Below are 15,188 nucleotides of genomic sequence, written 5' to 3'. Positions count from 1 at the left end.
GATTAGAGACATAGAAAGACCCATTAGAGAGTTACAAGGAGTTACAAGGATTAGATGTCTCAAAGACTTATTAGTCCATCGGAGGACACATCATGTGCTCACTTATCTCTTGGAGCAGGTTTTACTGTCTATTCAGTGTCCTAATGATTTTGTCTAGCTTTCTTTTAAACTCTTCCAATGTTGCTGTTTACAACCTCTGGTGGCAGTTTATTCCATGTGTCACATATCTTGTATATATGTAAAGAAGTTCCCACAGTGGGATGTGTTGTATCTCTTCATTTCTAGTTTCTATTCATTATTTAGTGTCTTGTTTTCGTTTAACGTAAATAGGTTACTGTCTACTTTTGTTTTGCCTTTCAGTATTTTGAATGTTTCTATTAATTGTCCTCGCAATCGTCTTGTTTCTAAGCCATACATGTTCAGGATCTCTAGTCGTCTTCGGTAACCTATTTGCCTGATGGATGGAATTAACTTTGGAGCTCTTGCTTGTACTCCTTCTAATCTATTTATGTCCTTTCCTAATGTTGGTGACCAAAACTGTACTGTATGTTCCAGATGAGATCTAACTATTGATGAATAGAACTGCAGCACCTTTGCCTTGTTTCTGTATTTGAACTTTATGTATCCCACTAGTTTCTGCACCTTCTTTTTCAGCTTTTATGCTCTATTTTGTGGATTTTAAGTCCTTGGTAATAATGACTCCAAGGTGCTCTTCTTGTTGTGTTCACTATTTGTCATTCCCAAGCAGCATGTACTTGGCATGAGTGTTGTTTGTTCCTGTTTGTAACACTTTAAACTTTTTTACCACTCTCCTATTTTCTTTAGATGATTTCTTAAACCTTCCACTTATTATGCTGCATTTACATCATCTAGAGAGAGAGAGAGAGAGAGAGAGAGAGAGAGAGAGAGAGATGACACTTCCGGTGAGAAAGAGAGAGCGCGAAGAAGAGAAAGTATTGCTCTATTAAAAAGAGACAGAAATGGCGTTTTCAGTGAGAAAAGCGGAGATCAAAAGAGAGAGGAACAGTCCCTTAGAGAGAGAGAGAGAGAAGAGAGAGAGAGAGAGAGAGAGAGAGAGAGACCCATTAGGACCCCAGCATCAACAAAGCAGCCTTCTCGACTTCCTCTTCTCCGAGAAATCTTATCAGATAGAGAGGAAAGGACGATAATGCATTACCATTCAACAGGTGGAGAGAGAGAGAGGGGGGGGGGGGAGGGGGGGGGGGGGGAGAGGGGGGGGGGGGGGGGCTGGGGGGGGGGGGGGGGGGGGGGGGGGGGGGGGGGGGGGGGGGGGGTGGGGGGGGGGGGGGAGGGGGGGGGGGGGCGGTGGGGGGGGGAGGGACGGGGGGGGGAGGGGGGGGCGGGGGGGGGGGGGGGGGGGGGGGGGGGGGGGGGGGGGAGAGCGCTTCGAATGAAAGCGAAGGAATTTTCAATCCAGCTCAAGTGACGAGGCATGAAATATGTGAATTACAAAACCGGAAGACATTTTGATGCTTTTTGCTCTGACAGTTTTGCAGACATTGGAAGGTAAAAAGATATCTTGTACTACGTCTAACACACTGGATATAAACTTGCAGTTTACACACACACACACACACACACATATATATATATATAATATATATATATATATATATATATATATATATATATATATATATATATATATATATATATATATGAATAAACTTGATCACGAAGTATATAAATAGTGATGCTATCGCTTTTTCATTTTTTCCTTCGTGGCAAAAAAACCTTTATATATATATATATATATATATATATATATATATATATATATATATATATATATAATATATATATATATATATATATATATATATATATATATATATATATATATATATATATAGTATATATATATATATATATATATAAAGCTGATCTTATTACGAAAAAAACGTGCATCGTACTACTGTCAGAATTGACAAAATTTTACCTGTTACCTGTCCATTGCAAATTGAATCAGACACGTATCATACCTGTCTTCTTCAGTTATACCAGAGTTAATAACTTTGTTAAGTTAAATACTCCAATTATACTTTGTCACTCGGGACTTGGGTGACTGACAGGGCGGTGAAAAAGAAATGTTTGAGTGGGTTTCTCTAGGTTTATTCAAGTTTATGTTGTCTTTTGTTGGTAAATGTACTTTGAATTACTTTTAGATTGTTACACTTTCTCCTTTCATTAGTCTTAATTGTTTTGAATGATTACAGTTTTTCCTTGTATTACTTTTAATTATATTTAATTGACTTGCTGCATGTATGTACGACTCTTACGCTTGGTGAGGTTTAATATCATTCTTGAAGAAAAAAAAAAAAAAATCCGATCTCTTCAAGCGTGATTGAAGGGCGGGAGAGGCAACAACGAGCAACCAGCCACTCATCCACTCACTCACCCAATACCTCTTTACCGCTCTAATTTCACGGACCCTTGTTCCGATGTCGACAGTCATTCACTGGCGTCACAAAACCAAAGGTAACCTACAGCCGCCTCTCTTATTTTATTATAAAGCCGTTAGGTGGTGTGTGTGTCATACTAGACTTCTTCGGAAATCTCCCCCCTCCCCCGCCCCCATCCTCTCTCTCTCTCCTCTCTCTCTTCCATCTCTCTCTCTCTCTCTCTCCTTCCTGATTTCTCAAACAGAATGTTTAAATTTTCTCAGTATATATATCTAAAAATTTTTACTCCTCTCTCTCTCTCTCTCTCTCTCTCTCTCTCTCTCTCTCTCTCTCTGGTTTTCCTGATCTCGCAAAGAAAATTGTTTAATTTCCTCAGTATATTTATCAACGAAAATGTTATTCTCTCTCTCTCTTTCTCTCTCTGATTTAAAAAAAAAATCTAATATCGGTAGATTTATCATTGAAAATAATATTCTCTCTCTCTCTCTCTCTCTCTCTCTCTCTCTCTCTCTGGATCAGCTTCTTATTGAAAACTTTTTTCGCTACAGTTCGTGTAAAGCCTTCCCACCATCAGATCTGCTTACCCCCAACCAACCAAACGTTTCAAATGAGAGATTTTTGGACGGTGGTGTTGACCTCCCTTGCCGCTTCCTTCTGGAGAAGCAGCAGTCATCATGGAGATCAACTTCATGCAGAGCCTTCTTCACCTTCCCCTCCCCCCCCCCTACCACTTTCTACTTTTCATAGCCAAAAAATTGGGTTGCGGGGAGGCCTTTTCTGTTTTTTTTTTCTTTTTATTTTTATTATTATTTTTTTTTAACCCCACACCAACCCCTTTCCCCTCCCCTTCCCCTTCCAATCCCCCTCACCCGCCTCCGTTTCATTCTTCGTAGCCAAAAACTTTGTTTGTGGAGTCCTCTTCTGAACCTCCATTGACCCTCCCCCTTCCCTCCCCCTACCCTCCTTTCCCTCCCAATCCACTACCCCTCAACCGCCGTTTTCCTCTTCATAACCAAAAATTGGTTTGTGGAAGGGCCTCTCCCCTCCACCTCCTCCTCCCCTCCCACTCCCCCTCCCCTCCCCCTTCCCCCTCCCCCTCCCATCCTCATCCTCATCCTCCTCCTCCTCCCCACTTCCAGGGGTAATACCGGCACTTCTGATTGAGTGTTGGCCCTCATTAATGATATTGCGCGTTTAATGTCGAATGTTATTTTGGGAAAATTAATTAGGTAATCATCGTTACAAGTGAGGAATAATGATTGTGCTCTCTCTCTCTCTCTCTCTCTCTCTCTCTCTCTCTCTCTCAGTCGGGCTGTCAACTTGGAAAAGCCCAAGTGAAATTGTAGTATGTGGGTTATTTGTTATTTTGTTTTAGTTTTTGTTTGTGATATTGATTGATAGATTGACTGTGCGGAAAACAGACCTAACTAGAACAACTTTGTCTGTCTGTCTGTGTTTATGAGTCTGTCTCACGCCTGGTCGGCTGTCTGTCACGTTGACAGACCTGTGTGTTAACCCTTTTGACAGACACCGCAATAGGTAAGGAAAATGGAGGCATTTTTATCTTATTTTATTTATTTATTTTTTGTTTGTCCAAATGTATTTGTTTGACAGTGAAAGTGACCAGATTTCAGTATGGGGTGAAGGAGGAGGTTGGAGAGAAAGGGAAGATGATGAATGGAAGAGGGAAGGGAGAGGGTGGTGGGGAGGAGAAGGGGAGGCGGAGAGGAGGGAGGGGAGAGGTTAGGGCGAAGGAAAGGGAATGACTAGGATGCTTGGGGGAGGGGATAGGGTAAAGAGGGAGGAGAGTGGGTGAACGAGGAAGGGGGAGGAAAAGGGTGAAGAGGTAGGAGAAAGGAATGGAGATGGTGGAGGGAGGGAGGGTAGAGGGTTTTGGGGAGGGAGAGGGGGGAAAGGACGGAAGGGAGAGGTGAAGATATTACTATCATTCCTACACTGTTAAATTTGTATGTTGGATCTTATATAATTCAAGTAAAATAATAATAATAATAATAATAATAATAATAATAATAATAAAAGCAGTAAGAATAATCTTTTAAGCTCATGTCCTTATACTTATTATTATTATTATTATTATTATTATTATTATTATTATTATTATTATTATTTATTTGGATTATTATTATGAAGCGGTAACTGTCTCAAGGAGATGAATTTATTGTTCTTCTATTAACCTTATCAACCTTTAACAAATCGGGTAGTTAGTCGACTGCTTTGGGTCACACCCTGGTGCCTACAAGGGCTTGGGGTAGCAACCGCGTTCCAAGAAGTTAAAAAAAGTGTAAAAAGGTTAGAAACTATAGTGCGTCAATCACTGGAGTGGCGATCTCCCTGCCGAGCGTGTGACCTCGGGCACCCGTATTGAAAGGTCTCGGTCCGGCTCATAGTACTATACTTTATTACTATTAATATTCTTACTATTTTTATTTTTTATCTTTTTACTATTATTATTATCTTATTATTACTATTAATATTGTTATTTTTACTATTATTATTAGTGTTGCTGGTAATATTATTATTATTACTACTGGACCAAATGTCAGAGTAAAATCACCTTACATAAACAGGTTGGTCAAAGAACTCCAACCATTGTGGCCAAGGCCTAAGCATCTGCTCTTGGATCTAAGCAGTGTCTAGCATAAATGGTTCCTGTAAATGACAGGACCTTCTTTGCATACAGTCACTAAACACTAACTAAACAGAAATGCACAATCACTAAATATTAACATTCATAATACACTTACACTCACTGAACGCTCACACTTACTATACACTCACTAAACACACACTTACTATATAAACTAAACACTAACAATATAATCTAAACACTAACACTTAACATACACTCATACTCAATAACACTAAACACTAATTGAATACACAACACTCACTAGGCATTTACTATACACAAATTCTTACTCAATATCATGAAACACTAAACACTCACTGAACCCTAATCACTCATTAAATACTTAATACTCACTAAACCTTAAATGCTCATTAAACCCCTAAACACTATTTAAACAATAAACAGTTTAAATCAACATCCACTCATCACTCATTAAATACTCACTAAATATTCACTAAACACTGACTAATCATTCTCTGAATGCTTACTAAACATTCACTAAACACAAACATTCATAAAACATTCACTAAACCCTAAACATTCACTGAATACTCACACACATTAAACATTCAGTAAGCCCTAAACACTCGCTAAACATTCACTGAATACTTACATACTAAACATACTAAACATTCACTAAACACTAACATTCACAAAAATTCACTAAACCCTAAACACTTCCTGAACTTTCAGGGAATACTTACACACACTATACATACACTAAACCCTAAACACTAAACACACACTAAACATTCACGAAACCCTAAACAATCACTAAACATCCGCTGAATGCTTGCACACTAAACATTTGCTAAACACTAACATTCACTAAACCGTAAGCACTCACTGAACATTAAATGAATACTTTCAGATTAAACATTCACTGAATACTTATGCACTAAACATTTACTAAACACTGGCATGCACCAACCTTCATTAATCCCTAAATACTTACACACCAAACATTCACTAAACCCTAAACTCTCACTAAAGATTCACTAAACATTCACTAAGCCCTAAACACTCAGGTAAGCATTCACTGAATACTTACACACTAAACATTCACTAAACACTTACTCACTAAACCTTAGAAATTTGTTAAACATTCACTAAACACCTACTCACTAAATCCTAAAAATTCGCTAAACTCAATAAACATTAAAGATAAAATAAAATTCCTAATCACACTAATCGCCTGTTTAATTTATAGGTTACCAGACCTTCAAAAATGACAACAAGGGTTTGCTGCGCCGGCCTGTGGAAGACCACCGAACTACTTAGTATTGGAATAGAGATCGCAACTCTAGTTATATAGTATATACCCTCTATGGGGGAATCCAAAAATGAATATCTTCCACTTTGTTTTGAACAATAACTGGTGGGTGGACGGTCCTTTGATAGTTTGTATCTTTTCTTCACATTTTGGGCAGTCCCTTTTATGAACCAGACATTCGGTTTCCTCCAAAAGCTTCTGTGTTTATTTCTGTAAAAGAGGTTTGATCCTGAAAGTTGGTTTCTCGAGAATCTGACAGAAGCCTCGATTCTTCTCTTCTGAATTTCGAAATCTTCCGCCTTCCTTGGAGACAGACGGAGCCAGTGTGTTCGTTTGTTCGTCCTCCTCCCTGTGTGTCTAGAAGGGCGCTTTCCCGTTGGGATTCTTGATGATTTGGGAAGCCTTTCTCTTCTGTTCTCATATGTAAAATAGGCATATTCTCTTTATCTCTCTCCCTCTCTCTAAACTCGTGCGTTTTAGACGGCAATGATGCCTCACTGCTGGGGTGTCATCACAGTGCCAAGGGTTTTGTTTAACCAGCAATGAGCGCCTTCTCTGCTCATTGGCACCGCTCACCAAACCAGTAAGGTAGTTCTTGGTCTCTTGTATCGCTCCAATTCTGAATTTATATATATTCGGAATTTCTGAATGTATATATATTCAGATTTTAGAATTTCTTGGAACAGGTTGTAACTTTTCTTCACATTTTGGATGGTCCATTTCATGAACCTGACATTCTGTTTCCTCCAAAAGCTTCTGTTTTTATTCCTTGTTGTGTTTGATGGGTCTCTTGTCGAGGCTGAGTAAAAGACGTTCGATGCTGTAGGTTGCTTTGAGAATCTGACGGAAGCTTGGGATTCTTCTCTTCTGAAATTCGAAATCTTCCGCCTTCCTTGGAGACAGACGGAGCCAGTGTGTTCGTTCGTTCGTCCTCCTCCCTGTGTGTCTTGAAGGGTGCTTTCCGTTGCGATTCTTGAGGATTGGAAAGCTTTTCTCTTCTGTTCTCCTAAGTAAAATAGTCATATTTCTCTCTCTCTCTCTCTCTCTCTCTCTCTCTCTCTCTCTCTCTCTCTCTCTCTCTCTCACTCAACTCTTGTGCTTTTGACGGCAATGAAGCCTCACTGCTGTTGTATTCCCTGCTTTCTTCCAGCTCCTCTCATTTCCGCTCTCTGGTCTCCTTCCTACATCCAGTCTACCTTTCGGCCCTATGTCTCCTTGTATATCTTCTTTTGCAGACCGTCATGCATCCTTTCTCCTCTTTCTCTCAGCCCCTCTGTCAGCCCTCCTCTTCCTCATGGTCTGCAACTTCATCCATCTGAATTTCTACTTTGTGCCTGTAGGAGCGTTCGTTTGACCTCTCGCCTTCCTGGAGCCTTGTTCTCTCTCTCTTCTATGTGAGCAATTATGCTGTGTTTAGCATTCCCAGGAATTTGTTTTAACTCCTCCAAAGGTATTCCGCCTTCTACCTCTGCCAAATTAGCCTATCTCCTCCATCTGCCTCTGAAATTGTTCTTAGCTCTCTCTCTCTCTCTCTCTCTCTCTCTCTCTCTCTCTCTCTCTCTCTCTCTTGACGGCAATGATGCCTCACTGCTGGGGTGTCATCACAGGGCCAAATCATTGCAGAGGAGTTTTGATTAACCAGTAATGAGCGCTTTCCCTCTGCTCATTGGCACTGCTCACCAAACCAAAACGGTTACGAGAAGTCTTTTATCGCTCCAACTCTGAACTTATATATATCTGGAATTTCTGAATATACGTGTATATATAGATATATATATATATATATATATATATATATATATAATATATATATATATTCAGAATTTAGAATTTCCTGCAACGGGTTTTACATTCTTGTAAGTCTTCTGGGGAATCCATAGTGACTCAATCACTAGCACTGGAGTGTCGATCTCTCTGCCGAGACTGTGACCTCGTGCAGCCATATTGAAAACTGGCTCATAGTACTATATTTTATTACCAGTAATATTTTTATTATTATTAGTATCTTATTTCTTATTTTTACTATTATTATTAGTGTTACTGGTATAATTATTATTATTATTATTACTGGACCCAATTTCACAGAGAAAAATTACCTTACAAAAACAAGTTGGCCAAAGAACTCCAACTATTGTGGTCAAGGCCTAAGCATCTGCTCTTGGATCTAAGCAGTGTCTAGCGTAAATGGTCCCTGTAAATTACAAGACCTTCTTTGCATACAGTCACTAAACACTAACTAAACAGTAATGCACACTCAGTAAACACACACTTACTATACAAATCACATTCACTAAACACTCACTCACTCTACAGTCACACTCGCATTTAACGTACACTTACATTCAATAACATCAAGCATTAATTGAATACCCAACACTCACTAGGCACTCACAGTACACTAAATGTTCACTAAACACTCATGAAACACTAAACACTCACTGTACCCCCAAACACTCGGTAGACATTCATTAAAACACTCTTAATCCTAAACATTCATTAAACACTAAACAATTACTAAATATTCACTAAGCACCTCACTATACACTAAACACTCATAAAACACTAAACACTACTAAACCCTAAATGTTCATTAAACCCTAAACACTTTTTAAACAATAAACAGTAAATTAACATCCACTCATCACTCATTAAACACTCACTAAACATTCATCAAACACTAGCATTCATAAGTCATTCACTAAATGCTTACTAAACATTCATTGAATGCTTACTTAACATTAACTAAACACACACATTCACAAAACCGTAAACACTCACTAATCATTCACTGAATACTTACACACTAAATATTCAATGAACACTAACATTCAGTAAACCCTAAACATTCACTGAGCATTCACTAAACCCTAAGTACTCGTAAAACATTCACTGAATACTTACATACTAAACATTTGCTAAGCACTAACATTCACAAAACTTCATTAAACCCTAAACACTCCCTAACTTTCACTGAATGCTTACACACTAAACATTCACTAAACCCTAAAGAATCATTAAACATTCACTGAATGCTTACACACTGACATTCACTAAACCCTAAACACTCACTAAACATTCACTGAATACTTAGACCTGAACATTCACTGAATACTTACACACTAAACATTTACTAGACGCTAACATGCATCAAACCTTCATTAATCCCTAAACACTTACACTCTAAACAATCACTAAATCCTAAACACTCACTAAACATTCACTGAATATTTACAAACTAAACATTCACTGAATATTCACAAACTAAACATTCACTAACATTCACAAAGCATTCACTAAAACCCTAAAGATAAATTAAACATTCAATAAGCCCTAAACACGCAATAGACATTCACTGAATACTTACACATTAAAAATTCACTAAACACTTACTCACAAAGCCATAAAACTTCGCTAAGCTCATTAAACATTAACGATAACATAGAATTCACAATCGCACTAATCCCCTGTTCAATTTAGAGGTTACCAGACCTTCAAAAATGACTGCAAGGCTTTGCAGCGCCGCCCTGGTGGAAGACCACCGAACTACGTAGTATTGGAATAGAGATCGCAACTCTAGGTATATAGTACATACCCCCTATCTTAGAAACTCATTGTAAGGAGAAGAGGGAGGGGGTGATGAGATGAAAAGTTTATTGGGGAGGGGGAGAAGAATATTTGTGGCTGTCTGCTTTGTGAAGGGGGTGGGTGTTCCAGTAGGTTGGAGAGTACAATTAAAACAACATATTACCGTTATCCATATATATATATATATATATATATATATATATATATATATATATATATATATATATATATATAAGAATATAACAGTAAATAATAAATTTAGCGATTGAATTATAAATTTCACTGATGAATAATAAATATAAATAATGAATAATATCTGCTGAATAATATCAACATTAGTTTTCTTTCATCCGTGTTTATTGTTAGGTAAGACTCTCTCTCTCTCAGTAGTCATCCCCTCTATTACATAGCCCCATTTCTCTCTCTTTGTCTCTCTCTCTAGTTTTACTCTCATAATGTCAGAAAGACTAAACAGAAGGGCAGTGATCACATTTCGTACCTCTCTCTCTCTCTCTCTCTCTCTCTCCTCGTCACGAACTGAAAGGGAGAGAATCTGTATCTGTCCGTGTGCTTGCGTGATATTGGTTGATTGCTTCTGTTATTGTGTTGTATGTTTGGACGAGTAAACAAGTTTGTTGAGCCTAGTTTGCTGCTCTCTCTCTCTCTCTCTCTCTCTCTCTCTCTCTCTCTCTCTCTCTCTCTCTCTCTCTCTTTCTTTCTTTCCCTTTTCTTTCTTTACTACGGGTATCTTAATTTCCTTTACTACTTTTACTACTGGTATTTTACTACTGGTATTTTATGTCTGGGTTTGTAAGCTCATTTTTATACTATATTACAAATAGCTGTTATGTTAGACTAAGTCTCTCCTTGAGAGAGAGAGAGAGAGAGAATATGGAATGTTACTGATATTTGCCACAATGCGGTATTTTAAGATTAACATTTTATTTCTAATTCAAGATTTATTACAATCATTAACCTTAATGAATAATAACAGCAACAGCAATAACATTAACATTCTATAACAAAAACAACACATTAACTCTTAACAACGATAGCAAAACAATAACAAACAATAAGTAACAAAAGAGAGACTTACACCGATGAGTGAAGAATGTATTTGCTCAACCGCTGGCCTTCTTACGGAACGCAAAAGTGACTCGCAAATTTCCGTTATGCAACGGAATCTTGCCTCTCTCTCTCTCTCTCTCTCTCTCATCACCTACAAACCCTCCTATCCCTATCGTGAAAAGCTGTCACAAGTATTTAAATTAAAACCAAACATGATTTTTTTTGTTGGCCTACTTTTGAAAATTATTTTTATATTTAAGCCTATTTTAAGTATGATTTTCCGTTTGTAGGCCTACTTTTCATATTTCTTATTACTTAATTCTATTTTTTCAATGGTTTGTGTATATGGCTCTGTTTCTAAAAATGATTTTGGGCATAATATGTTTTTCTTGTCTGTCCTCACTGGGTCTATAAAATAAATTTTACCTACTGGTCTATTCTAGGCCCTTTTACCTTGCAGGCTATACATTACCTCAATTTTGTCGTGCACACCTTATTCTATTCGTAGTATTATATATATATATTTATATATATATATATATATATATATAGTATATATATCTATTTATATATATATAGATATATAATATATATATATATATATATATATATATATATATATGTATAGTGTGTGTGTGTGTGTGTGTGTGTGTGTATCACACCATTTCAAGGATGTCACAAGTTTATAACCTCTCCCCTCCCTTTTCACCTCACCCTCTCCTTTCTCCTTCCCCTCCCCAAAAAAAAAAAATAGATGAAACACTTTTGACCTTGATAATCGTATTTCTTTGATAATGATAATCGGGAAATAATCTCGTGACCGGTCAATAATCATTAATCCGCTATATTTTCTGATAATGATCGTGAATGGTGATTGAGCAACAAGTCTAAATGTTATATGGTTGCTTGAGAGAGAGAGAGAGAGAGAGAGAGAGAGAGAGAGAGAGACGGGCGGGGTGGTGGGGTGGGAGTCCAGGGTGGAGAGGGGAGACCCTGGGGGGTGACAGGAGATTCAGGAAGCGTTATTTTGTACGAACGGCATGGCGCCTTATTCGTGCGAATCAGGGAGAGTCAGAGAGAGAGATAAAACTCTTTTAAAGTGTTGCATAATTGCTACTATTTTTTTTACTGTTTGTTGAGCTCATCTTCATTTTCTCTCTCCCACTTAATATTTGGGATTGCAGACTCTCTCTCTCTCTCTCTCTCTCTCTCTTCTCTCTCTCTCTCTCTCTCACACACATACACAAAACACCCATATACAATTCTGTGTGTATGCATATGGGCATATAAGCATCATCTAATTTTATGGATTATTTTCAAGTTTAGGTGGACCTTTCAGCCTCCTCTACACACGAGTGTGTCTTTACGTGTATGTTAGTGCATGTGCGTGTTTGTGTGCTGGTTTGTGTTTACTTGCAAGTTCGTCTTCTTGTTTTTCTCCAACCTGATGAGATTCACTTCTTGCAAGACTTTGCATGTCTAATGACGAGAGCATACGGTTGCGTGACACGTAATCTGTCATGATTATTGCGTGCGTGCTTGCTTGTATGTGTATGTGTGTTTATGTGCACATGTATGTGTAAGACCTCTCGTCCGTCCCTCAACGTTTCTTTGTTTAATAAATTATGGGGTGAATATGTTTTGTGTAAATAATATTTTTTCCTGCCTTGGTAAGACTTTTTAACCGAGATAACCAGGAGGAGAGAAAGGGGGAGGGGGAGGGGAGAGGTGGGATAAGCAGTCACGATCTGGCGAGCAGCTTGGGTCACGTTTTAAGGGAGGTGTTGGGAATATATATATATATTATATATATATATATATATACATATATATATATATATATATATATATACATATATATATATATATATATATATATATATATATATATATATATATATATATACTATATATATATATATATATATATATATATAATATATATATATATATGTGTGTGTGTGTGTATATATATATATACATATATGACTGGTAAAAGTGTTCTGTAACAACAGAATTCCATCTAATAAAAGGAGCCCATAAAAACACCAAATTGTAGAGAGAAAAGTACTATATTTCAGAGACTGCTGGAAGAATGCCTCAAAAGAACAAGTACTTCCAAAAATGTACGGATTCGGGAGATGGACTGCAATCAAACCCCTTCCCTCTATCACAACAAGATTTTCCTGGAAGAAAGAATCACCCATACGAGAAACGACATCTTCGTGCTACGCAGAGTGATATATGGAACTCAAATCTAATCTTCGCCTCCTCACTACGGACACGTATACAGGTATCTGATTTCATTCTGTTCCGACATTGCTGCCTATATAGCGTGGACTCATTCCAACAGACTTTTACGCAAGTTAAATAACCTAATAGATAATAGCGCATGGAATAATCTTGAACAACAAGACAAGTTTTAAAACTTATCCAACCACCCCCCCTTACTGTATCAAATCACATTTAGTTTAAATTTAGGCTTATCCTTTGCCCTTATGCCAGACCGCAAAAACAACCTAGACTTCATAGTGGCTTTTGATAAATTCATATCTGACAAAAACTACAGCCGTGAAGAGATATGTTTAAAAGGAGTGTTACTAAATGCTTTAACTGACCTTCATAATAAGAAATATAACCTGTTCCCCGCAGATCATGATAGCCATCCACTCGCTAAAAAAGTTAGATTTATAATAAGTAGATCCGACAAAAGACGACAAAATTGTAATAATGGACAAAGATTCTACCTCGACAAAAATCAACCAGCTCCTTAGCGACACAAATACTTACGAAAAAACTGACGAAAAATCCCCTCCAGAAACGTTCCCACAGAATTTTTTCGGAAAGTAAGATTAATTGGCCAAGACAAAAAAGAGTATTGAACTATTAGAGAAATTTAAAGTAATTAATCCTAAATACCCTCCTTACTTTATGGTCTTCCAAAAACTCACAAAGACAATCTTCCATTCAGACCCATCGTTTCATGCGCCGGAGCTTTGCAATTACAAAATTTCTAAATGGTTAGCTGGCCTCCTTTCTCCTTTTTTTAGGCACTTTTTCTCCCAGTCACATCAAACATTCGGAAGACTTTTGTCACAAATTCAGAGAAGCACATATACCACTTCACAAACATAAACTTTTAAGCCTTGAACGTAGACTCCTATTCACAAAAGTACCAGTACAGGACGTTCTTCAGTTTTTAAGGGAAAAATTATCCCTATTCAGATCATTTCCCTTTGGCACTTGACAAAATAATAAAGTTAGTTGAATTATGTGCATCTAATAACGTATTTTCTTCATTCGGGAATCATTCTACAAGCAAAAATTCGGGTGTAGTATGGGTAGTCCTTTAAGTCCTATTTTAGCCAATCTGTACATGGAATACTTTGAAACTACAGTAATAAATGCAATAAAACCCAAAAAACATGCTGTGGATGAGATACGTGGATGACATACTAACATTTTGGGTATAATAAGTGGGGTAATTTTAATGAATTCCTCTCAAAATTAAACGCATTAGTGCCAGCATCAAATTTAAAGTTGAATGGGAAACAGACAACAAAATTCCTTTTCTTGATGTTTTAATAATCAGAGACACGACAGAATACAAATTTACCATATACAGAAAACCAACGTTCTCACTTTCATATATTCACTACTTTAGCTATCATGACAATACTATCAAGTAGGTCTAGCTAGCAACTATCTTAAGAGCCTTACGAATTTGTTCCCAGATTTCCTGGAAAAAGAATTTGAACTAATTCGCAAGCAAACTTTCATCTTTAAAGTATCCTGACCATATAATTGAGAAAGCAATTCAAAAAGCAAACGTAATTTTCTACCGACCCCTAAAGACAGACCAGACACACCCAACAATAAATAAAAATTCCCCACCTGGAGACGATTAAGAGAGTAACTCACACCCTTGGGAAATCCAACCCTTTTGCATTTACCTACCCAAATACCTTAGCCAAATCCTGATTAACGTCCAACAAAAGACATCGCCCAAAGACTCTGGGGATATGAGATCCCATGCCAGGACTGTGACCAATCTTACACGGATTTACAGGTAAATCACTTCCCCAGAGATTAATACAACACAAAACGGTCAGTTAGGTATGGACAACAGAACTCGGCTATTTTCAACCATATAAATGAACATAACCATAGAATAAACTGGAATATGTCA

At 37.5% G+C, this 15,188-nt stretch overlaps 1 protein-coding gene across 1 annotated transcript in view; it reads left to right on the top strand.

The window, feature by feature from the left end:
* Positions 1–15,188, top strand: part of LOC135224782 (uncharacterized) — a 55,899-nt gene that overhangs the window by 12,340 nt on the left and 28,371 nt on the right. The window contains 2 exon segments of the mRNA XM_064264108.1: positions 4,038–4,165; positions 7,582–7,643. Coding sequence (XP_064120178.1) covers positions 4,038–4,165; positions 7,582–7,643 — 190 coding nt within the window.

The sequence above is a fragment of the Macrobrachium nipponense genome, chromosome 12 (genome assembly GCF_015104395.2).
Source record: "Macrobrachium nipponense isolate FS-2020 chromosome 12, ASM1510439v2, whole genome shotgun sequence".
Lineage (NCBI taxonomy): Eukaryota > Metazoa > Arthropoda > Malacostraca > Decapoda > Palaemonidae > Macrobrachium > Macrobrachium nipponense.
The sequence above is the reverse complement of the archived record's forward strand: the minus strand, read 5'-3'. Positions and strand labels throughout refer to the sequence as shown.